This window comes from Muscardinus avellanarius (genome assembly GCF_963383645.1).
Source record: "Muscardinus avellanarius genome assembly, chromosome: 9".
Classification (NCBI taxonomy): domain Eukaryota; kingdom Metazoa; phylum Chordata; class Mammalia; order Rodentia; family Gliridae; genus Muscardinus; species Muscardinus avellanarius.
Window position 1 is genome coordinate 53,881,837 of NC_137795.1, and position 27,256 is coordinate 53,909,092.

General features: G+C 34.9%; 1 protein-coding gene across 10 annotated transcripts in view; it reads right to left on the bottom strand.

Annotated features, from left to right (window-relative positions):
- Positions 1-27,256, bottom strand: part of CACNA2D1 (calcium voltage-gated channel auxiliary subunit alpha2delta 1) — a gene marked incomplete at both ends in the record, with an annotated part of 507,019 nt that overhangs the window by 219,389 nt on the left and 260,374 nt on the right. For all 10 annotated transcript variants that reach the window (XM_080701701.1, XM_080701708.1, XM_080701709.1 and 7 more), the window contains one exon: positions 5,306-5,365. In XM_080701701.1, the coding sequence (XP_080557827.1) occupies positions 5,306-5,365 (60 nt within the window). The remainder of the gene's footprint in view (positions 1-5,305; positions 5,366-27,256) is intronic.

The following is a 27,256-nucleotide window of genomic DNA, read 5'->3' on the forward strand; positions in this document are numbered from 1 at the left end:
TATTTTCATAATCTGAATCTTGGGATGCTGAGGTAGTAGAATGGTCTAGAATAACACAGACTGACACCTCTCTCTCTCTCTCTCTCTCTCTCTCTCTCTCTCTCTCTCTCTTTGCAGTACTGAGGATAGAACCCAGGGGCATTCTACTTCCGAGTGACATCCCCAATTCTGTTTTCTATTCTTTAATTTGAAACAAGGTCTCACTGAGTTGCAAAGGGAAGTAGCTAAGTAGCTGAGGCTGTCCACGAACAGTGATCCTCCTGTCTCAGCCTCCCAAATGCTGGGATTACAAGCGTGTGCCACCACGCCTCGCAGGAGTGCTGGCTCTACTTTTTAACTTTTTTTTATTCTCCCTGAATGGAGAGGGAAATGGAAAAAATTTTCCCAGCCCTCCTGATACCTAAATTTGCATTACACAGAACAAACCATCACAGTGTTTCACTAAGGAGCTCCTCTACTATCTCATACTATCCTTACTTTGGGTTTAATTTAAATCATAAAAAGTAATGTCAGAGAGCTCATTTATAAATCATAAAAGTATTAAACATGAGTCTAATGGTTTGGACTAGGTAGTTTTTAAATATCTTGCTCACTTTCAATACAAGAAACAAAAGATATGGGATATCATCCAGGATATATAATAATAAAGCCCATAGTCATTATTTTCGACTCTAGTATGTAATAATATTATTATCATATTCACTTATATTTGATCACTTACATGAAAGGACCATAAAAGAGCCTGACTCCTGTCTATTAAACTGGTTTCCCAGAATATTTAGGTAAATCACTTTTCCATTGTTGGCTCTTTTATCCATCTTGATGAGGATAGAGTCCCAAGATTCTTAAAAGAAGCAGTGATAAGGGACTGTATCTCTACTAGCAAAAATGTTGCAAAAACACTAAATATGCAAGTGGTTCAACCAGAGGTAGAAACTTAGACGATCAAGCCAGAGCTTAAAATAATTTTGATGATCTATTAAATTTGTTCATTTATTTATTAAGACACAATGCCATTTCCACAATTTTTACTCATGGAAATCAATTCTGTCATATCCAAAGACCCATACCAAGTTTTAATATAAAATCGTATTTTTCTTTACATATTACCCAAACAATTGTTTCCCCATTCCATATATACATAATTGTGCTACAATTTACAAGAATGATGCAATTTGATGAAATGAATAAGGATAGATGAAATAAATACATTTCAATGCCAATTTCACTCACATAAACACAAAATTTTAATTGTTATAATTTTAAAGAAGCATTTCAGAATATAACTTGGCAAAGTGATTTAAAAATTATAAAGTTGAAATTATACTGAATAGCTAAATTGGCCTGATTGACACTCAATAACATCCAATCTCACTCAAAGATATTGCACCTTATAATTTACTTTATGAAGCCAAAGCTAAAGCAGGCTCTTCAAATGTTTTATTTACTGGCCACTTTCTAGATGTCTGCACTCAGCCTGCCTGGTAACAAGCTGGCACTAATAAGCCATTTCATAAAGATCCCAGTTATTAAAATACAAATTAGGCACCTCTTATGTTTATACATGTGTAAGTACAATTAATATTGCGGGCTTAGTTAGAAATAAAATTGCGTTGGTTAACCAACCATAGCAATGCAATCAAATGAGATTTCAAATGCAATTGGAAAGGATCTGTTTGGTAGAAATAACAGCGACTGTTTCATGCGGAACAATTAGTTTTCCGAGCTCTTTTTCTTCTTCTCCCACCTGCCCATAATAAATAATTTGTCCCTCAGAAATGACATGAAATGTCACCTTTGACACCCCTAAGTTGCCTGGAGACCTAGAAGGCAGCTGGTAGACATAGCTTATTTACAAATATTGGTTTGAACTTGTGAATGCATCACCGCATAAATCTTAATCCATTTAGAGTGAACTCCCTTTGTTCCCTCAATTCAGTTGGGAATTCGTGGAGCCAAGGGAGAGTCTGAATTACACGAGCCCTTTGTTGTTGCCAGCACATCACTGCTTTGCCTTCAGTTCTTGTTGTTTATGAGATTTCTCTACATTACACAGTGGGGAATGTTAATCAACATTTTGCCCAAGTAATATTAATGAAACTTGTTCACTTATACTGGAGGGAAGAAGCGGAATATTTATATTTCTTTTTGAAATGTTAATGTACCTTTTAGAAAATTATTTCCGCCTTCTAACTCATCTTAGTGTTAAATTATTAAAAGATGGCATTAAAGAACCATTGCACTGGTGCAAATAGTTAAATACCTTAAAAGATGAAAGGATTATCGAGTTTAAGTGGAGGACCTTTTGCAAGATGGTAGCATTTAACTTCAAACTAAACACTTTCAAATGTTTGGTTAAAACACTTTCAATTTTGCAGCTGTTTCGTATATTCTGACAAAGTAAGGAGAGATTTAATGATGATTTTTGCTTTTCAACCACCAATATGAATTGTATTTTGGCCTTTAAGGATTTATTTAAGGAGAATATCTCTATCTATGGGGAAAAAGCTATATCTAAGGGGGGGAAGCACTATATATTTCATTAAAAAATGGAGAAAGATTATTATATTTTTGTGTTTTTTGAGCCTTCAGATGAGGCCATTTTTATTCAGGTTCTGTTCTCCAAACACAAAACCATCATTACCTCAATGTTCTATCACCCCATTGTATTTCAAAGGACAGAGTTATTATGAGGAGTACGTATGGCTGATATGTTAAGAGATGAAAAAATCAACTCGTAATGTGTAAACTGTGGCAAAGATATATCTTGTGAACATCGACAGTCTTCAAAAAAGAGAATGCAGAAAAAATGAATTGATGAGGCTCTAAATTGCTCTAACTTCTTTTCCCTTAAAAAAATCTCTTTTGATGTCAAGCAATATATTCATACGTCCAAAATAAACTGTAAGGTAACCTAGAGGGAAATTTAAAAAAAAAATTTTTCATGAATTCTCCCATATGGTGACCACTATTTTCTCAGAACATCTCACACTTGCTGGGTAAACTATTTATTTTCTATTTGCCCATTTAAGATCACTAATGACATTTCTGTCATTGTAGCTCCAATTTGTACTCTTGCGTGACTTTCTAGAAGAATAGCTACTTAAACATATCCTCTGAGAGAATGTATAATAAGGGTTGTATTTCAAGGAAGTTTTTTCCTTGACATTTTGATATCAAACAAATAAAAACATAGCTTAAAATTGTTTTTGCATCATAATCTAATTGCCTTCTTTGTTCTTGGAAATAAATGAAGTAGAATGAAAGAATGTCTTACAATTAATGATGGCTTAAGTTCAATAAAGTATGTAATAGCTAACATGCATTGAGTTTTGTATTATAAATAATGGTCACTTATTCCCTCTATTAAGGGGAAAAAAATCACTCGCAAAATGTTGACTTAGTCTTAAAGAGCTCAATACTAAAGAGTTTACAAGATATCTAGGAAATGAAACGTTATTATGAAAAGAAATGCAATAAAAAAGGCATGAGTATAATACTACTTTTCAAATTACTCTTTTATAATGATTAGCCAAAATATCACCTAATGATTTTAATAAAAAATCAGGAATTTTTTGAATAGAAAATATATAACCTATATTTGTGAGGCTGATTTTGTATAATTCGAATGCTCTTTTGAGTCCTGCTAACTACTGAAGATTCAAACTAAAGCACCAACAATTATCCAATATTAACACTATGCAGAAAAGAAATATTTTGACATTTATACTTCACAGTGCTTTAACCATACAACTTCTATGAAAGGAGGGGGGAATAATTTTCATTTAGTATTAGTTAACCAAAATAATATTTATATGAACAGACTAATTTTATTTTTATTTAGACAGATTATTAATCTATTTGGATAATTTTTTGTCTATTTGAGAAACAAAATGTCAAATTTATTTTCCTTACAGATAAAAGCAAATAACTAAATTATAAACCCCTACACTGGGTAAACAAACAATATGACTCTATATTCAAGGACGTATGTGCTTTAGTTAATCACTGATTATTTTTCCTTTATATGTTTTGGTTGACTGACTGACCTTTATTAATCTCACTGTGATAAAAAAAAAATCATGGTGAAAACAGTACTAACAAGACACCTGAAATTCAGGCAATATGATCGATTTACTGGAAGGACTGAACAAATTGACAGCTGTCAAATAGAGACAAAAGTCATAAAGACTAGGAAATATAAATTAGTGAAAAATATAGTAAAAAGTGAATCATATCAGAGCATTAATCATGGAAGATTAGCTAACTATTTAAGTGAATGAAATATTTTGTGTACTTTCCTTTGATATACAAAAAAAATCAAAAGTTAATTCCTAAACCTTAGTTTAGCATTCTATCAAAGCACAACTTAGTTAATGTTAAATTTGACACTTTTGTTTTATAAGATACTAGAAAGTGCATTCAAGTTGTCATATTCTAATCCTTATAAAACACTTCTGTTTTATAAGATACTAGAAAGTACATTCAAGTTGTCATATTCTAATCCTATTATAAATAGGGTGTGAGGGCTGGGGGAGAGTTATATTCCCAAAATGAGCTGTCAAGAATTTTTTAGCAATCAGGAAAAAAAACCCAAACATTTCCACTGTAAATGAAATAGTTCAAATATATAACTAAAGTACTTTAGCTGACCATTAAGGACAGATTTTTTCACTGTTTCCTTTTGCTGTAAGAGGGTAGCCAGATGCTGTAGACCAAGCCCATCAGAAGGAGAATTTCTGCTATTTGTATAATTTAACTAGTATCCCTTGGAACACAAGTGTATAAGGAAAAAAATGCATGCAAAACTTAATGCCAGCTGGCACTTCTAAAAGTAGGCCAGAGTAGAACTGTACTTGTAGCCAAAGTGAAGCAAATTAAACTTCAAGAGGTTTAATATATTCATCCTCACTTTAAACACTGCCCACCATCAAGGTGACTGTAAGAGGCATACTGCTTCTCAAAGTAGTTAAGCACAACTTGTTTTAAAAGTAGGGTATTCATATTACCTGTAATGATTATTCAAATATTGTAATTTAATGCTATTTTGAATACATCTTATAAATACCTTTAGGTATGGAAGAATATTTTAAAGAAATTTTGTTTAATATAAAATTCAGCAAAAACATTTCTAACTCTATTAACCCTGAATATCCAAAAGCATTTTAAAAAGAGAAGAACAAAGTCTGGCTCTTTTCTGGTCCTATGACACCATAAAATTACTACAGATATTTTAACATTATCATAGTTATCCAAACACAAAATGTCATTTGACATAAATCAAGTAGTTATAAATCGTCCTTACTGCAAAATCCTCCCTCCACTGGTGAGCTGCTTGAACTTTCTCCGCTTCCAAAGCCAGGCGCTGAAAAAGAAACAGTAAATCTTAGAATTTAAATGACCACATGAAAATGCAATTGCTGTATAAAGTACTTGGGTTTTCTGATCAATTATGTGGGCATTAAAAAAAATCAAAAGAGACGCCTTATTTATGATTCATAAATTCTAAATCATTTGGTAATTTACTCTACTAAAGTAGGGCTACGTGTATTTACTATTTGGCATTAAATAGCATACTATTTTTCTGAAACACCATGGCATTTACTACCTCCACTGTCATCAGCAGAAACGTCTCTGGCAGTGCTTTCACTGACTATTATTTCAGTTTTTAGAAAAAGTTAGAGCTGGGTGTGGTGGCACATGCTTGTAATCCCAGCAATTGGCAGGCTGAGCCAGGAGGAACGTGGTTCATGGACACCCTCAGCTACTTAGTGAAGCCCTCCACAACTCAGTGAGACCCTGTTTCAGAATAAAGAAAATTGGGCAGGGAGTGTAGCTCGAAGGTCAAATGCCTCTGGGTTCCATCCTCAGACCCACAAAAAAAGAAAAAAGAAAAAGAAAAAGAAAAGAAAAGAAAAAGTTAGAATGAAGAAGGTAAACCAGACGTGGTGGTGTACACTTATAATCTCATCATTTGGGAGGCTGAGACCGGAGTATCGCGGTTCACAGACAGCCTTAGCTACTTAGTGAGGCCCTCTGCAACTCAGTGAGACTCTGTTTCAAAATAAAAAATAAGAAATTGGGCAGGGGGTGTAGCTCAGAGGTCAAATGCCTCTGGGTTCCACCATCCCCAGACCTGCAAAAAAAAAAAAAAAAAAAAAAAAAAAGAAGGTATATTAATTTTTGTAGAATCCTGTTTTTAATAAATACCTTTATAGATGCATTTCAATATGTGGAAAGAAAATGGCATTAAGGAATGAATAAGTATTTGCTAAGTGCTATACTAAGCATCTTTTTTCCCCATTACTGGGCATGTGAACCCAGGAACAATCTACCTCTGAGCTACCTCCTCAGCCATTTCTTTTAAATTGTATTTTGAGACAAGTTGTTCTTAAATTGCCTGGATTGGCCTCAAACCTGGTTTCCTCCTACCTCAGCCTCCCAAGTAGCCAGGATTATAGGCAAACACTGTGCCAAGACAATACCACCTTCTTAATAGCATATTTTGTTCTTACAAAAAGCCACAAAAAACATACTAATGTCCTTTTTGCCAAGTACATTCTCACTCGTTTTAGAAGTGTGAGCACAACCCTCCAGGATCTACACACATGACAGTGACTGTGTTCCACATTCACTCTACTGGGCTACAGTGCTTGGAGAATTCTGGGCTGACATTTTCCTGGGCACATTCATGATGTATTCCATTAGGTTCAGCTGGAGATAATGTGTCCAGTGTTCAATGGTTATTTTAGAGGTAAATTTTGTCCAGTCTCCAGTACTTTAGACTTTTCTCTTTGCACCTCTGTTTCACTCTCACATTCTCATGTGAAAAGCCTTTATAAAGAATAACATTTAGTGAGTAAGAACAGAGTGGGAAATCAGGCCACCAGAGTTTAAATACCACCAGCCCCTGCTACCTAGTAGCTGTATAGCTATGGTAAAAGTTAAGTTTCTTTCCCATTTTTCCATTTTTCTTATGTGAATAATGTGAAAGCCAGCCCCCAAGATCGAGACTATATATATATATATATATATATATATATATATATATATATAATTTTTTTTTTTTGGTGGTACTGGGCTTCCTGAAAGCCCTTCTCCCTCTGGGCTACACTCCCAGACCTTTTTTATTTATTTGGAAACAGGGTCTCTTAAAGCCAGCGAAGCTGACCACGAACCTGTGGGATCCTCCTGTCTCCACCTCCCAAGCGCGCGGATTACAAGTGTGCGCCACCACGCCCGGTGAGTTACTATATATTGAACAGTACCTGGCACACAATAAGCAATACTCATGTAAGCTATGGGCTTTGAAGAGCAGTTATGGTTGTGATTGTTCCCTGTATCCCCTAGAGAAGATTGCTCTATGCCAAGTTTAGCTGGGGCCTGTGCCACACAGCTGGAAGACAGTGGCAGAAACAGTAGAAACAACATATGTAAATGCAGAAAACTTATTAAGAGACAGCAATTGTTAGGCTGGGTTTTGAAGGCACATAAATCTCACTGTGGTTTATGATCACTCATTGTGAATCTTCTTCGTGTGAACTCTTCAGCGGAAGTCTCATCCACGCTGGATAATACAAACACCCCTTCAGGCCAGTTTTTATATTACTGTAATGATTTCTATCCCTGAAATTTAAAACTATAATCTGTTCATTTTTCTAAGTTACTGCATATGTCTTCTCACCAATGATTATATAATATCATCAAATGAGGAATTCCTATTTGAAAACTCCTTAGGTGAAATGAAAGAAAAATTATCCAGACTGTCCCTAAATGTCAATGGTTTGGGCTCTTTGTTGATAGGCAGAAATGGAAGAGAAAGGAGTTAATAAATGTGAGAGATTGTACCAAGGAAGAGGTACCAGAGAAGGGAGTTTCTCTGCCCCTATTAAAAAAAAAAAAAAAAAAAAAAAAAAAACCTACCCTAAACAGAGCAAAACAAAAATACAAGTGTAAACATTTTGGTAACACTGTAATACTTTCACAAACTCAACATAAAAATGTAGTAAAAAAGATAATAAATAAAAAGAGAAAACAGTGAAAATGGAAGCAATTTTATAGGAAAATTTTAGTATGACAAGAAAAAATGAGGAAATAAACATGAAGGCATATTTTTCACAAAATTCAGAATGCATGTTTTCCTTCATTGGTAAATAGCAGTATTTGAGCAACTAAACTTTTAGATGTATGGGATAATTATTATACTTTAATAATTTTAAACAGATTTAAACAAAACCCATTTTTAGGTTAAGAAAAAATGAAATTTTAAATGCATTTCTCTCTTTGAGAGAAATATTATGATTTTCCTTCCACAATACACAGAGGGACAGTGCTGTCCCAGCAAACAAAATTCAATGATGGATGTTTAACCACAGAGACAGGCATGTTTTCAAGAAAGCAGCTACAACTCTCCCAGGCCCTATCCTCCTCTGGAAAAAGGGCATGAGAAAGTGAAAGTTGACTAATCAGACACAGACTCACAAGGTCTATGAATATGAACACAACCCATGATTAGTAAGCTATGATTTGAGTCCTAAATGTCTACCTGGATCTCAAGTGTAGAAGGACCTTTCTCAAGGCAGCACTGTTCAGAGCCTTTGGGAGGTCGCTGCAAGTTGCTGACTCTGACCTTGTGAATGGACTGATCCACTTATGGTTTCATAGCTCACTGCATTTGCAAGAATGGGCTTTGTTATGAAAGTGAGTCTCTCTGTTTGCTTCTGGCTACCAAGTGGCTAAAGCAGCCTTCACCACACATACCCAACACACATGCGCTCCTACCATGAAGTCCTACCTTGTTACAGGCTCACAAAGACGAGGCCAAGGGACTGATCTGATAGTTTTGAACCCAACCATCTATACAAACGTCTTTCCACCTTTTGTTTTTCTCAAATATTTTGCCACAGCAATGAAAATCATATTAAAACAATATGCCATAAAGACAGTAACCATCAGAGTTAAATATTTCCGGAGACGAGGAATAACAATGACAACAGAAAAGGAATCTACTGGGGGAATGGAGTCCAAATCAGTTTTATTTTTATGATATATATCATAGATTATATATAAATGTAATTTATATATTTTAATTTATGATTTATATAATATATACATGATATATATAAATATATATTTGATTATATATGCTACACCCCCAGCTGGATATTTTATTCTTTATTTTGAAACAGGGTATCACTAAGTTTCAGAAGACTTCACTAAGTAGCTGATGCCATGAACCCCAATCCTTCTGTCTCAGCCTCCCAAGTACTAGGATGACAAGCATGTGCCACCACGCCTGGCTTATGTATGTGTGTGTATATATATATATATATATGCTAAATTTATGAAGTAAATGCCATGTGTTATATCATTCTGAAAAAATTTAGAAACCTAGAGACATAAAGGTGTATGCATTAAAAAAATTTTAAAGGTTGGTTTGATAAGTGAAAGTTGTGAAATTTTATATTCCCTATTTGGAAATCTAGAAATAAAGCTTTCTGACCCCAAAGCTTAGATTCATTCCATAAAAACCACTCTAGTTCTTAAAAGAGTCCATCAAAAGTGATAGCATTAGACATTTACAAATATATATAAAAACAGTAGTATTGATGACCAAACACTGGTAGAAATCTATTTTAGCTTAATAAAAGATTTGGAAACCAAGTTTTTAAGGTTCTAATGAGGAAAACAAAACAACCACCAAAAAAATATTGGATAGTATGTGACTTTGGAAATTGTTTTTACAAAGCTCCTTCCTCAAATCCTGAGAGATTATTGATAACCAGTGAAAAGGCTTTTGATATGCAGTGGTCTGTAGAAAAAAAGGAAAGAAAATAGAAGCAGCTTATCAGATGATAGAAAGATCAGCGCCCTGGAAGGTCTATTCATCCTCGACCTTCAATTTTTGTCATGTCTTTTTCTTTTCCACTAGCATTGAGTTTTGTCAGGTGCTCGGAAATCTAATAAAAGTGATATAATTATGCAGTGCATAAATATATAATTCTACCATTCTAATCAATGTTTCTCTTAGAAACAGACATTTTTGAAACCTGTAAATAATTTACTTCCTAGGCTATAAATTACAGGTTAGGATTTTTCAGGTTTCTGATGTATTTAATTAAAAGAAATTTCCTTTTGATAGTTTTGAAAGAATACTGTCAGAGATCATATAACAGTTTCCTGAGACTCCAATAATGTTTATACTCATAATTTAAGTATTAAGTATTGACTTAGAGACACAATTTAAACACATTCCAAAACAATTAATTTGGCTAATATGTGTCAAAATTGTTCTTCTTCTCAATAAGGAGTAATAGATGTACATAAGACTCAACCAAGTAAAACAAGCCTGCATGTGTTAATGTGATTAATGTTCAACCCTTTCACACCTAATAAGGATTAGCAAATTACTATATTCTGCCTATGTTGACAATCTAATTATCACTCTAATGAGTTTTAACATTTTTCATCAAAAGGTTCTTAACATATCAAAAGAATGAGGAAGATACTCATTTAAATGGCCTCACAATACCTACTGATAACTCCAAATTTAGGTGAATGAACACACCTCTGTGTTCTAAAAAGAATGTACAGAGCCAGGCATGGTGTGCATGCTTGTAATCCCAGCATTCTGGAGGTGGAGACCATGGGATCCTGGTTCACAAACAGCCTCATCTACTTACCAAGGCCCCTCACAATTCAGTGACACCCTGTTTCTTGTTTCCTTTTCTTTTTTCTTTCTTTTTCTTTTTTTTTTTTTTTTTTTTTTTTTTTTGCAGCAATAGGGATAGAATCCAAGGATATTGTACCTCTGAGCTACACCCCCAGGTCCTATTTTTTTAGTCTTTCATTTGTTGAAAAGGTCTCACTGAGTTGCGAAGGGCATTGTTAAGTAGCTGAGGCTGTTCCTGAAAGGCGATCCTCTGGTCTCTGCCACCTGAATGCTGGGATTACAAGCATGAGCCACCACACCTGGCCCTAACACCCTATTTAAAAAAAAAAAAAAAAAAAAAAAAAAAAAAGACTAAAAAATAGGGTTGGGGTGTAACTCAAAGGTAGAATGCCCCGGGGTTCCATCTCAAGAAGCTCAAAAAATAAATAAATAAAAAGAATGTACAGGTACTATCAACTACTTTGGAGCTATGGAGCTACTTCTTCTGAATCAGCCATATCAGGTTCCCAATCATGATGTTGCTTCACATTAACTATGGAATTTTAGGCAATAAATTGAAATTTTTTCAACATTTAGGATACTACCTTACATATTTTCTATTTGGTATGCTAAACATATCTATTTTAAAAGCTTTTCTTCCATTTGAACTTTACATCCATGACTTCATAGAAGAGAGGACAACTATAATCATAGATGGCCCCTTCAACATGGAAATATGAATAAGATGGATGAAATTCTTTAGCGGTCCCTATATTTTCTCTGAATTTCATCTTGCAGAAAGGATTCCTGTCTGTAGACCCATGTGGTGAGTTAAAATATATACAATTCTGGAAATAGCTTAATATAGCAGTCAATGTGAGCTGAATTTTATTTTATTCTATGTTTACCATAGAGAGAATAAAAAGAGTGGATCATTGTGTTCTGCTCTCGCACCTTATTTCCTAGAGGATCATGGTGAGGAGCGATAGTGAGCCGTGACATTTCTACAGCATTTCTGATGCTGACAAGGCAGTCTTGAAGACCTCAATAGACATAATACCTCCATGAATATTCAGCATCATATTCCATAAAGGAAATATGCATCTCTCTCTCACTAACTTTAAACATTGCAACCGCTTTAAATTTATACATACATGTGTCCAGTAGACTTTTTCCTAATCTTTCTAGCAATTTATTATATACTAATGAACAAAGACTTTACCATGAAAATACATATCAGTGTACAGAAATTGCTGTATATTTTAAATCACATCTGTTAAGCTTATATTTTGTTTACAGTGTTTGTAAATAAATATTGATAGTATTTCAAAAAAAGCTCTACTGGTTAAGGAAGCCGGATTGGAAATTGGGACTTAAGGTTAAAAAGTTACAAAATGTGAATGGCCTAACCAGGATGAGTTAAATTTGATACCTTTCAACATACTAACTAGATAAATAAATATGCATCTTGATGGAGGAAAAGGTTGCCAGAGAAGGTGATGTGCTACTCCTGAGCCAGGCAATTCAGGGAGACCATTCTTACCAACAACTAAGCATAGTGTGTGCGTGCTTACATTTAATACTGAAACATTCACTTGTAATTAAAGTAAAACCACAAACACATTTTAATCTGTACAAGGCGCAGTGTAAGGACACAGACTGAATTTTTGATGGTTTATCACTTTCTTGCAGTTGATTTCCTTCCAGGTTATGTGAGCTAAAACTCTCATAAACAATATTTTTTCTTCCTGTGTAAACTTTTAGAAAGCATAATATATGCAAAATGTATAAATACAACTTGCTAAAATCAAGCCAGTTGTGATTTATATTTCTATTTGTGGCCAAGTAAAAAAAAAATAAAACTTTTGGAACATGGCCCTTGGATCCTACTATGTAGACTTCAGCCTGGATCTTGCCATATTCAATAAATGCTTTTGAAATTAACCACAAAGCTTCAAGTCTAATCTTCAGAGATGTAATTAGCACCCCCTCCCCCCCAAAAAATTGGCAGAGTCTTGGAATACAGAAGCCTACTAGAGTAGAGGATATATCATCTAGTGAGAAGAGCAAAACCACTCTCAAGGTGGTTGTGAGAGTAAATAATACACAATAGATAATTACCATCACCTATCTTTGGTTCTATGGAACAGATTAATCAAATAAATGATTGTTCAACTGAATGTAATTTCCACATCAGTGCTAGGCTTTGCCACCTGCAAAGAATCTCCTGATAATTTGTTGAACAAACAAGGACATCAACAAATCTCTCAGCCCCGCCACCACCCAAAGATCCTGATGCTATACCTAATGTCTGTCATTCTTGCAGATCTCCAGGTTGAAAGTAGCACATTTCCTAAGACTGAACCTTAAAAATGCTGTCCTAGAGACTAATACTGTAGAAGTATTAAACTTAAGAATTCAGTTACTCTTTGAGAAACCCTGTTCTAAATAGAAATACAATTTGAAAGAAGAAAAGTATCCCCCTGCCCTTCACTGGTGCCAGTTTACAGGCTCATGACACTTAGAAAAATATGGATGAAAATGTGGAAATAATCATTAGCAGTGTTTGCAACTTTGTCTCAAAATTTATAGCTAGGTTCATGATATCATCACTGTTCACGTTCCTGTTCATTATCAGGATATTTTGAGGGATGTTCTTATTATTTTCTGAACAACAAAGTTGTCTTCCTACAGAACAAGCATATTGCCTGATTAAAAAAAAAAAAAATCACCCAACTCTTAGACACTGCTAAATTAACTCAGAAATTAGTGGAATTTAAGCTAGGTGTGGTTGCACATGCCCCAGTACTTGGGAGGCTAAAACAGGAGGATCATAGGTTCAAAGCCAGCCTCAGAGACTTAGTGAGGCCCTCAGAAAATTAGCAAGACACTTTAAAAAAAAAAAAATGCAACTGAGCCAGGCATGGTGGCACATGTTTGTAATCCCAGGGCTTGGGAGGCGGAGACAGGAGGATTGTGCAGGTTTGAAACCAGCCTCTCTGGCTTAAGAGACCCTGTTTCCAAATAAAAATATAAAATAGGTCTGGAAGTATAGTCCAGAGGTAGAAGGGTTCCCAGGAACCCCAGTACCCCCCCCACACACACACACAACTGAGGTGGAGATTGGAAGTAGAATGTCCCTAGGTTCAATCTCAGGTAAGGGAAAAAAGGAAGGAAGGAAGGAACATAGATTAGTAGAATTTGGGGACATGGAAGGGATCCAGGTTAGTGCATGAAATTCTTCTACCTTATGATTTTAGAATTAATCTATAATTGGTTACTTATTCTTTAAGTATTGAACCCTTAAAATTCAGACATCAATGGTGGTGAGATCATTGTACAGAAGAGCAAATTTGAACAATGGAGAGGAACAGGAAGAGAGAATATGTATTTATTAAAACCAGACTGGTGCTTAGCCCTGCTGATAATCTACTCTGGAGTCTTCCACAGTTGAGATATAATAGCGAACTGTTTACACTGAGAGATCCTGCACTCAGTGAATGCAAACAATACATCCTTAGTTACTATATCCTGCTAATTCCAAGGGCGATTTTCATTAATTTTTAGACAATTCATTGAAAAAAAAAAACCCTGAATTTAAGTTGCTTTAAGTTGGTTTTATTTCACTTTGTGACATCTCCTCTATGTGTTTAGAAGTTATTTTTTATGACTATGAGTAATTAAGAAATAGTAAAAACAGCTCTTCCACTGAGTAGGTTTAGGACCAGTGGCAAATCAAATAACTTCCACTTCAATTTTTCAACTATAAAACAAAGATTATAACAGTGAATATAGTGTGTTATATTTCAAGAGTTAAATACAATACGATTTGTGTTTATTGAGTAATAAACACAAGCTATTACATGTTAAAAACTGAGGTTCAGAGAAATTATGAAACCTTTATGTTATAATTAATAATATGATGAAATCTTAAAGCTATTATTACCAGGAAATATTACAACCATTTCCAAAGGGGAGCAACAGTCATCTTAAATCCTTTCTGGAATAAAGAAAATTATTAAGGAAGGCAGATCTTTGCAGAAAACAGAAGCTTTAGAAATAGTTTGGCTATTCTACCCTGAATCACTCCCACTTTCAATCACCATGTTGGAAGGTAATTCTCCACAGGTCTCTCATACTTAGGTATGTTATGTGAATAGACAGACAACTACACACACACACACACACACACACACACACACACACACACACACACACACGATTGCTGAGCATTCTACCTTTGAGCTATATGTCCAGCTCCTTTTATTATTTATTTATTTATTTATTTATTTATTTATTTATTTATTTAGCTAGCAGTACTGGGGTGGAAGCCAGGGGCAATCTATCTCCGAGCTACAACCCGAGCCCTATTTTTTATTCTTTATGTTGAAACAGGGTCTCACTGAATTGCAATGGGTCTAACTATCTGAAGCTGTCAGCAAACCACGATCCTCCTATCTCAGCCTCCCAAATGCTGGGATTATAAGTGTGTACCACCACACCCAGCTTTGTTTTTATTTTGAAACAGGGTCTAAGTTGCTAAGGATCTCTCTAAGTTGCTGAATCTGGCCTCTAACTAGTGATCCATCTTAGCCTCCCATGCACTGGGATTATAGGCATGTGCCCCTGTACCTGGACAGAGACTATCTTTTTAAAGATATGTGTATAGGAAAGTCATTTGGAAGAGAGACCTAGCCTCTCCCTCCAAGTGGAGGACAGATCTCTGTATTGTCTAGAAAAGATAAAAGTAATCTTTGGGGGCAATTTATATAGGTATGCTGTAAGGCCCCTTAAAAGATCTGGGGTCTTGCTGGGTGTGATGGTGTATGCCTACCATCCCAGTACTTGGGAGGCTGAGATAGGAAGATTACAGACTCAAGACTAGCTTCACCAACTTAGTGAGGCCCTCAGAAAATCAGTGAGACTCAATTTCAAAATAAAAAAAAAATAAGGCGTGGGTTGTAGCTCAGAGGTAGATGTCCCTTAGTTCAATCCTCAGTAACACACACACACACACACACACACACACACACACACACACACACACAAACACCAGGGTTCCCAGGCTGAGGTTTTCTAGGCTATGACACATACTCACTGTGTGTGAATTAGCCAGTTAGGCTACTTAGCATCACTCTCATAGGTGTGAGAGTCAGAGAACAAATGAACTCTGAAGCTCAAGGTGCCTGTTGTGCTGGGAATCATAAAGTTATTTGTGTCTGACTCAGAAACACTTCTGCATCCATTAAATTGTGGTTGGCCAGTTGACTAGCTTGCCAATAAAAAAAAAGAAAAAAAATCTGAAAGTCTACTTGTCTTGACACAGTATCTTGAGATTTTTATAATGAATGCTTTCCCTCTGATTTGGTCTTGCTGCCTCTTTCTTGAGAGTAGCCATAAACCAAGATAGCTCCTCTCCAGGAGAGCCCTGACCCGTGAGAAAGGAGTTGAGATGCTGCTTCTCAGTAGGGTGGGAATATACATAAAACAGAAGCTATTTATTACTAAAAGATCCAACAGAGGTTAGGGCTGCCTACAAGAAGCCAACAAGATATCAAGAGGAGATGGAGAGCTCAACTCAACCATCAGGAGAGAAGAAAGGTGTCCTGAGGGACCACACTTTGATAAAGGTTCAGGGGCATCAGCCCTTAGCTTTCCAGTGAGGACTATGGATTAGCTTGTTTGAAGAAAACTCACAAGAAGGAAGTGAGGTGTCATTTATATGACCCTGGTGTTGACAATTAGATTTATTATGACCAGTAGCTGTGGGATGTATTGAGTTTTTAGGTCAGGAAAATGAGAAATAACTGGGCCCTATTGCAAAGAAACACACAGGGAAGGTTTGTCACTAGGCCAAAGGAACAGACCAGGACTGAGTTAGAAACTACTATGTCAAACCTAAAAATGGTGCCAAGGGAGTAAGCATATTAAATTGTGATACATTTGGCTCTGATTTGCTTGTCTAAAGCACAGAGTCATCTTCCTATCTATGCCCTCACCATCAATTAAAGGACACCCTCTTATCTTGTCTTTGGAAGTTCCTTACTGACCATGCATTTTGCACCTAAGAATCTTGGTATCTCTACACAGTGCTTCTCAGACTAGCTGGAAAACATCAACATTGTAATTTTCTAAACATGAAAAAATTTCTAAACCTACCCTAGACCAAAAAAAAAAAAAATATATATATATATATATATATATATATATATATATATATATATATATATATAATTTTTTTTTTCATTTGCAGATCTGGGGATGAAACCCAGGGGCATTCGACCTCCAAGTTACACACCCTGCACTTTTTAAAAAAAAATTATTCTTTATTTTGAAACAGGGTCTTAGAAACGATTCAGATGGGCCCTATCAATCTATGGGCTAGACAAACTCCAAGGATTTCCGATAAGCTCTAAAGAAAGTGAATAAACCCTAGACCTATAACACTGTTCAAGCAGAAGTTTTATATCATATTATCAGCAAGCTTTCATAGCTGGGGGAAATTTAAAAAGCAACTACAAGCTATTTGTTTTAAAGTTCTTCTTTTGAAAAATAAACTTGGTAAATAAGATATAATGGAGTTGAAGAGGTAAGACAGAAGCTACTTGTTGGGTGGGTACCAATTCAGAAATATATTCATAATTTAAAATCTTATTGATTATTATGATTTGATGCACTTCATCTCTGAGACAATTAACTCTGGTTTGAAATGGTAAAATAATTTAAATAAGTTATATTTTGCTTCATAGGCAAGATATGTAGAACAGCATAATATGCAACAATCACATTGGGACCTACAGAGATATTGTTGAATCTTCAATATTATAAGAAGCACAGTTAGCACAAGTAAAATATCATTTTATAATTATCTTTTATTTAATATATGCATACATCTAAATTTACATATGTATATATGAAATGAAAGATAAATGAAAACAGTGGTAAGCAGGAAGAAGAGGAATAGCCCATCAAATTATTTGGCTAGCTATAGTAAAAAAAAAAAAAAAAAACCTAACTTAAATGGCTTATCCTATCAGAAAAGGACCATTTCTTTTCTCATATAATGTATTTTCCAGTTTTAATCACTAGGATGTTTATCACTAAAATTCCTCTTTGATGGTTCAAGAATTTTTAATCATCTAAATTATTAACTTTCAAATATACTGACAAAGAGACACTCTATCATTTTCCACTGATAAGGAGATACCCGCAGACATCAACTGGTACACAGAAATTTAAAAAGCTATAACAATCCAATAACCTCCTCACAGTACTTGATAACTAAAAATATAACATTCATTCAGCTATTCTGAACATGATTCTCAAGTTGTTTGAATTGTTAAAATTTTGTGCAGGGTTTGGTCAAACATTCAAAAAACACACACACATTGTCGTATAATACACACACACACACACACACACACACACACACACACACACACACACTGACTTTGAAAATACTAGACAACAGCTGGGCATCTTGATGTAAGCATGCTTGTAATACCAGTACTAGAGAGGCTAAGACAGGAAGATTAAAGATTTGAGGACAGTCTCAGCAAGTAGTAAGTCTCTCATCAACCTACTGAAACCTTGTTTCAAAATAAAAATAAAAGATAGGGCTGAGGGGGTAATTTGAAGGTGGAGTCCTGGGGCTCAATCCCGAGTACTTAAAAATAAAGGGAGAGAAAATATGGGGACAGAACCCTTCTATTTCTTCATCTGTAAATTGAAGTCAGTAACACAGATTTCTTTTTGTTTCTTAGAAATTAAGTAAAATATTTGTAAAGCAAAAAGCAGTAACATTGTAGTGAACATTAGCTATAATGAATTAAGGAGCAGGAAAGGCCAAAAGGATCCCTTTATCTTGGTGAAGTTACACAGGCAAACAGACATACATCACTGTGGTCTAAAGACATGAAAGTGTTCCCAAAATTCTGTCAAACTGTTTCAGCCACCTTCCAAGTTTAAATTTGTACAATAATCGGCATCTCCAGAGCTCTTCCTACCATCTCCTACCCTTTGTCTCCATTACCTCAGGCTGCTCTTTGGCTGGAAGCTATTTATCATTCCTGCCTTGCTATTTTAATTTCTTTTTGCTTTTAAATAATTTACCTTTGAGTTTAATTAACTCACATAGGCTGCTGATTTGAAGAGTGGGCTGTCTTAAAAAAAGAAAAGTGTGATCTTTGACAGGCACATTTTCTGTTTTGCTAATGTTGCTATGGAAACACTTTTCCCCCTTATTGTTAATACATGGGAGGGTGAATATATCACATTCTGAGTAGCTAAAGTGTGTACTATGTGTCCCTCACACTGTATAATCTTTCCTCCTAGGAGTTGAAAAAAATATGATGGTGTGAAAATCAATCAATCAAACTAGTAAAATATGCAATTTACTAAGATTTTCAAATATAAGAAAAATTTGCTACTAATCAGGAAAAAAAAATGTCATTCTTGTTTTTTCTTTTCTGGAGAATTTTTTTTTCAGTACTGGGTTGGAACCCAGGGACATTATACCTCCGAGATACATCCTCCAGCCCGAATTTTAAATTCTTTATTTTAAAACAGGATCTCACTAAGTTGTGGAAGGCCTCACTAAGTAGCTGTGAGGCTGGCCATGAACCTGTGATTCTCCCGTCTCAGCTTCCCAAGTACTGGGATTATAAGCCACCACGCCCGCCCGGCTGGAGAAAGTATTTTTAAATACTGTAAACTATCCAGTAGATTTTTCCAACTTCATTTTCACTGGAACAATATGACCATTATTTCTTTTATTCTCAAGTAAGTTTTTGTTTTTTTGTGGTACTGGGGGTGGAACACAGGGGCTTTTTTCTACGTATGAGCTATACCCCCAGACCTATTTTTATTATACTTTATTTGGAAACAGAGACTCACTAAGTTGCTGAGAGCCTCACCAAGTAACTGAGGCTGGCTTTGAACTTGTGGGTTCCTCTGTCTAAGCCTCGTAAGTGCTAGGATTACAAGCATGCTCACCACACCCGGCTTTCAAGTAAGTTTTAATAAATTCAGTAAAACGTCGAATAGCTAACATTATGAAAGATTCCCTTAATATTTTTCATACTATTACCCCATGACTATCTGCTCACATTTCTTATATATGACTTCTAAGCAGTGACAAAATTTTAAGCTCTTGACTCTCAAATGCAAAATTCAGTAAGGCTTCTTTCTGGGCTTTTTAAAGAAAAATTCAGATACTATGCCCATTACACAATATACATTATATATTAAAATATTAATAGGTAAAATGTGTGTAGTACTTTATAATTTATGAACTTTCTTTTACATATGGTATCTTAGTTGACCATTACAATTACAAACACACACACACACACAGACATACACACACACACAGACACACACACACACACACACACACACACACACACACAATAATAATAATAAGTCTTTACTAAGAACCTTTCAGGAACTATCACATGTATCTTTCCTACAAATTTAATATACCATTGGTTCCCTTTTTGTGGGGAGCCATTAAGTACTTCCCCATGTCCTTGGCCATTGTGGGGAACCATTAAGGTCTTCCCTTTATCTTTACTAAAAGAGTACTTCTAACTGTCTGGCCAAGAGTCAACAAGGTGTGTTGTCATGCAATTAAGATTCTCTCAGAACAATTGATGCTTTTGTTCTGTCTGCTAGATAAGATTAGGTTTGTATTGTACCAGGGTATTGTTTGACTTGCCTGTGATATATGTACTTTGGACTTGTCTTACTTGTATTCCTGTGTAAACCTAAACTAGAAACTATAAATAACCACAAGAGAATAAACCCAGGGTTGGCCCAGTAGAGACTGTGGCCCTCCCATGCTTGCATTCTTTAATCTTCACTTCTCCCTTTGGAACAGAACTTTTGCCTGCTGGCTACAGCACCTTTTTTTTTTTTTTTTTTTTTTTTTTTTTTTTTTTTTTTGGTGGTACTGGGGTTCCTGGAAGCCCTTCTACCTCTGGGCTACATTCCCAAACCTATTTTTTTGTATTTGGAAACAGGGTCTCTTAAGCCAGCGCGGCTGTCTTCGAACCTGCGCATCCTCCTGTCTCCGCCTCCCAAGCGCGGGGATTACAAGCCTGCGCCACCACGCCCGGCCCCAGCACCTTTTTAAATCTTGGTACTAAGAAATGAACCCAGTGGCATTCAATCTCTGAGCTATACTCCCAGACCTATTTACTTACTTACTTATTCATTTATTTTGAAACAGGTTCTCAGTAAGTTGCTAAAGTGGCCTCAAGCCTCTGGTCCTCCTATCTCAGCCTCCCAAGTACTAGGATTAGAAAAGTGTACCATCCCCACCACCACCACACCAGTCCATCAATTTTACAGACGAATAAGCAGAAGTTAGAAAATTTAAGTCCCCCTAAATCACAGGCTACTCAGTGGTAGAGAATCTGGAATTTGAATTTGTAATTTCAGCATTTGGGAGGCTGAGACAGGAGGATTCTGCAGGTTCAAAGCCAGCCTCAGCTATGTAGTGAGGACCTTTGCAACTCAGTGAGACCCTGTATCAAAATAAAGAATAAAAAATAGGGCTGGGGGTGTTACTCGGAAGTAGAATGCTTCTGGGTCCATCCTCAGTACTGCAAAAATAAATAAGTGAATAAAGAAGTAGCTGGGCATGGTGGCACACGCTTGTAATTCCAGCACTTGGGAGGCTGAGACAAGAGGATCAGGGTTCGTGGCCAACATCAGCTACTTAGTGAGACCCTCCACAGCTTAGTGAGACACAGTTTCAAAATAAAGAATAAAATCAGTTGGGGATATAGCTCAGAGGTAATATGCCCATAGGTTCAATCTTCAGTACTGGAAAAGAAAAAAAAAGTATTGTGGGAATTTGGTACAATGTCTACCTTCTACATAAACAGTAAATTAAGTTTTTAACAATCAACAAATTTCAACCCTGTGAAAGGAATGTTTGGGCTATAGTATTCCAGTTTTATTTAATGCAAAAGCAGAGGTTTAATGAGATTATTCAATGGGTAAGCAGAGTAATAGAGACTCATGGGTAGTGAATGCTCCAGAGAGATTTAGCAAGCTGCACATGTGTATAATTTTTTCCCTGCTTGGTCAACAATGTTCTAAATTTCTCCACCTAAGATCTGCTCGTTTGAGTTAAATTTGCAATATCTCTTACAGAGTGTTCATAAATAAAAACATTTATACATAATCACCAGGAAGAATATTCGTACCACCAACTGTACTGTGAGTGAGTGCACCGCATTGTTTTTAGAGAGGAGACAAGATGCTAGAAAATGAAAAACTACACAAGGGTTTAAAAGCAAAGAAGAAAAAAAATGGTGATTTTAGAATAAGAGGGATCAACTAAATGTGGCCAGTCTGGATAGCAGAGGAAACAGGAGAGTAGCAGAACACTACTGAGAATAAGAGGATTACGAACAGGGATACAAGAAAAAAATGAAATTGCACAAAAGATGTTTCTGGATGAAAAATTCATCCAGAATTTGATTTATTGAGTTGTTATTGAGCTCCTTCTGGGCTAGCTGATAAAAATACATAGATGAAAACAAGAAAAACAGTTGCATCACAGCCACTTGTAACTTTCCTTTAGGAAGAATGCAAACTTTTTTAAGTCATTAATTAGAGGGCTACATTAAATACTGAAACAAAAAAACTACAGAATTTATTACAGATATATTTCAAAAATAAATTATTTCCTATGAGCTATCATTGCAAATAATTTAGCTAAGTTTATGTCGCCTTTGAAAAAAATCTCCATCTTAGATTTGGCTCTCAAACCATATAATGTTCAATCATGAGAAATGACCATTTTTGGAGTCTTTAGTGGACGGCTTTTAAGAGTCAGAGACACAGAATTTTATAATTGAAAGTAAACAATATAAGGGGCTAAATGATACTGTTATTCATCTCCACAGATAATCGTCTCCAGGGCAAGGTTGTATTGCTCTTGTTCTTTGCATGAAAAATTCACTTTATCAATTAGTTTTTCTTTAGCTGGAATGTGAGCCAATGTTTAATTGCTTCATATCCATAATTGTATTAACTATGAATAAACTGTTTTACAAAAAATCTGTTCTATGGCACAAAGGAGATTAATTACTAAAAGACAATAATAATCCTTTGCTATCAATCAAGCATGCAGGAAAGCATGACTACCTAATGAGGATTCGGCTTCATTAACTTTCCTCAGATCTCATTTGTAATATGAAACACCACCATATATTCAATTCCCAGAAAGATAAATTTAATCAACCTGATAGAGTGAGGATTTGTTTACACCACCCCTCTCTATGACCCTCTTTTGCAATCTCATGTTCATTGCAAACTGAAAGACTATCCCATCAAATATTCTCTGGCAATGCAATGGCCATTCTCCATAAAATAAAAAAATCCTCCCAATGTCCTTAAATCCATCACCATTTCCTCTTAGCATTATAAAAATATATATATATATATGTAGCCAGGTATGGTGGTGCATGCTTGTAATCCCAGCATTGGGAGGCTGAGACAGGAGGATCCCGATTTGCTGCCAGACTTTGCTATTTAGTGAGGCCCTCCACAACTTAGTGAGACCCTGTTTCCAAATAAGAATAAAAATAAAATAGGGATGGGGGAGTAGCTCAAAGGTAGAATGCCTCTGGGTTCCATCCCCATTGCCACAAAAAAAATTTATATAAATATATATAAAATAATATATATATATAATTTTGTATAAATATATATAATTTTATATAAATATATATATTTACATATATTTACACACACACACACATATATATATATATATATATATATATATATATATATATATATTCCTCTAAGATTAGCAATTGGAAAGGATCTTAGAAGTCCTTGAGCCCTTTACTCTCATTTTACAGTTTTACAGTATGGCTAAGTAGATTATATAAAGAACCTGTCTGGGTACTGACAAGTCAATAAGGCAACAGAAAAATCTTATTCTTAGAAAACAAATAATGCTATTGAACAATATCAAAAAATCAAAGCCTACATTCCATTGTATGCACAGGTAAACAACCAACATTTAGTCAATATACTATTAATAGGAGCCACAATAAACATTACACTCATAAAGATAAAAGTTCTATGTACAACTCCAGGAACTTTGTGATCTCTAAAGACTAGCTTTTCTTTCCTCATCCCAATCTCTACAAAATCTTCATATTATATAATTACTTAATAGGGACTTATAAAGAAAAACCAGAGTAAGAAGTTCAAAATTCATTAATTAGAAAATGGGTGCTTATTACACATTTATTTATTAACAGTATATTTTATACATTTTAAGATACATTTTTGCATCTGTCTAATGTAAGTATTCTCACATGCATGTTTATTTAAATATAGTTATCATTTATTTCTAGTCTGGAAGATCGTTTTTTCAAAAGCTATTAGTTTAAAAGTGTTTTTGCGGTATTAGCTTTCTGATAAAAGCTTTGAGAGCTTCCCAAAGCAATCTGGATTTATCAAGCTGCTTTTCAGCAAAAAGAAGGTGTTTAATTAGGTTGTCTCACACTTCCTCTAAACCTGAAAACCTAATCACCACCTTCTAACTCAAAGAACACAAGTAAGTTGCTTTGAATATTATGCTGTATAAAACCTTTGGTTTTTCCCTTCCACTCATTTTCACCTTCTATCAGGGAAGACTATGACTTTGAAAGTGTTTTGTGTTTTTTTTAATCAAAGAAAATTTTAAAGAAAAAATCAGAATCACAACATGAATAAGCCCTTAATTTCCTTCTCTTGTTAATGAGGCAGATGGATGTACATGAATGTGTGTTTACATGCATGCCTGTTTCTGTGCTATAAACTTCAAGCACAACTAGACTTTTGAAAACAGCAAAGAAAAGGCAAAATTATTTGCAACACTAAGGTATACATTTCAAAGAAATAGGTTGCAACATAAAACTCTAATCAGATCTGCTTTTCTCTTAATTAGAACTCATATTTATCTTAGAAATACAAAGAACGATTATCATTATCTACTAAGGCTGTACACACCATGCCTCTCCAAAAAAAAATTCTCACCAAGTACTACAGGGAACTTCTTAAAGCCATAATGCCAGAAAATCATGTATTTGAAAATTATATTTTACTCTTCTTTTTCTCTCTCTACTTTAATCATGCTATAAGTTATGTAACTTTAGGAACCAAGATAGAGTCCTTCCTTCAAAAATTTTACAATTTAGTTCAGAAAAAAAGAGAAGGAAAAAATTTAAACAACATAACTTTGTATCCTAAACTCATTTAATAGTAATAAGATAGCTAAAAGAAAATAAGATAGATATGTTCTACATTTAGTCATGTAGAACTCTTAGGTAAATTCCTAACACTGTCAACAGTATTACTTGTGTCATGTTAAAAAAAAAATAGAAACTCAGAATAGGCCCCAATTCACCCAGATAAATAAAAACAGGAAATATGCATGCATAAATGACAGAAAGTTCAGCTCATCTCCAAAGATGGGAAACAATCTAAAAAAAAAAAAAAAAAAAAAAAAATGAAGGCCTCACAGAAAAGAAAGACTGACGAAGGGTTGGTCTTCATTCCCAAATCCAAATGAAAGCTGGAGACTTTTTATTTAAACTTTAACTTTATAAGTACTGAAGTGTGTAATGAAAGCCAATAATATACAGGTTTGAATATTGTCTTAATTTTATTATTTTTTATATGTTTTGGCATCAAATTATAGGAATCGCAAGCTAATAATAACTTAGTCCCAGAAGCCCATTCGTTTGTTAGTAAACTGCTAATACAAAGTAAAAGCAATTGTTAGTTTGAGCCAGTCTACTTACAGCGTAAGCCCTTTGTACTCTGGTTGTACAAAGCTGTCCCCATGACAGAGGTTACATTCTGCTATCCAAGCATTGCTTATTAAAATGATGGCACTACCCAGAAAATGAAAATAAATAAATGAATAAGTAAATAAATAAATGATGGAGAGTCCGTATGGAAGAAGCAAAATGTAGAAAGCTGGTGCAACGTAAAATAATTGCTACCAATAATGAATTTCTTTCCAAAGAAAGTAAATTCTATTAAATGCAAGCCCATCTTGTTTAGCTGTGCATTGATTTGAACTTACACAAGTTTGTGAACCAAGTTAGGATAACTCAAAAATTTGTGAAACAAGTTAAAGAAAACAGAATTATTCTACACTAGGGGAAATGACATTACATGTCATGGGGCTGGCATATTCTGGTTTTCTCCAGTCATATTTTGGAGTCAAATGTCCTGAATTCCCACAGAAGACATCAAGGTGGCAGGAATAAGTAGAATAAATGGAGTAAGAAGGCAGTGGGAATTTCTCATCTTTGAGGGAGTTTTGAAAAAAGAAAAACTTAAATATTTGAGAAGTTTAATTTTCAATTTAATGTTACTTTTTTTTGGCAGAGTGCTTTTTAAATCTTTCCCAACAATCTTTGCTATTACACTCATAATCACTTTGGGACACAAAGGAAGTATACAGTTTCTTTTGGACCACTAAAGCATATAATAAAGAGATCACAAGCGAGAAAGCAATGGTTTGACACAGAAATCGCATTATTATACTTTTTTTTTTTTTTTTTTTTTTTTTTGCGGGTCTGGGGATGGAACCCAGGAGCATTCTACCTCCGAGCTACACCCCCCGCCCTATTTTTTATTCTTTATTTTGAAACCGGGTCTCACTGAATTGCAGCAGGCTTCACTAAGTAGCTGAGGCTGCCTGCGAACTGGGATCCTCTGGCCTCAGAATGCTGGGATTACAAGCGTGCGCCACCACACTTGGCTGTTTATTATACTTTTTAAAAGCCAAAAAATCACGAGGAAGGACTTTCTAAGTGAAATGTTGAATGCTGAGTTTGAGATCTGTGGATGTGTTGGAATCTAGAAATCTATTTAGCAATCTCCATAGTTTGGGATGAATAACTTGATCTTAAGGAAAAGAAGGTATTGATTTGGTACTCATATACTTCAATATAAAAATCTTTAATTTCACCATAAATAAAAAGAATATAAGAAGAACAACAAAATGTCAAAGGTAATTTTTTTTAAATATGTTTTTGTCAGGATGGAATTTTTGTTTAAGGATGGATTTTTTGTAAGAAAGAACACAACCAGTAAAGAAAACAGAAAGTAAAAACTCAAGATGCTTCAGATTTGGTTCAATAAGTAATAAGTCAGGAGGAGAAATAAAAATGAAGAAGGACAAGTATTAAATAAACTTTCTTTTTTGAAGGGCAGAGGCAGCTGCCTAGCAAATTGCCTTATCTCTTTAATAGGCTGCATTGATTTTATATTGATTTTCAAATGCTAATAACTTGAACAGTCATTCCTTTTAATTTTTGCAACATGTGATATGTATCCTACACACACACACACACACACACACACACACATGCACACAAACATACACACACACACACACACACACACGATTTTCTGTCTATAACTTTTGATTATGACTTCAGAAAGTATTCTTCTCTTGTACAATAGAATCTATTCTGTCCTATATAGAAAATATATATTGGTTAATGCTATTTGATCATACTATTTGAAACAAAAAGTTATTATATCAAGGTCACCTTAAAATCAGTTAACTTG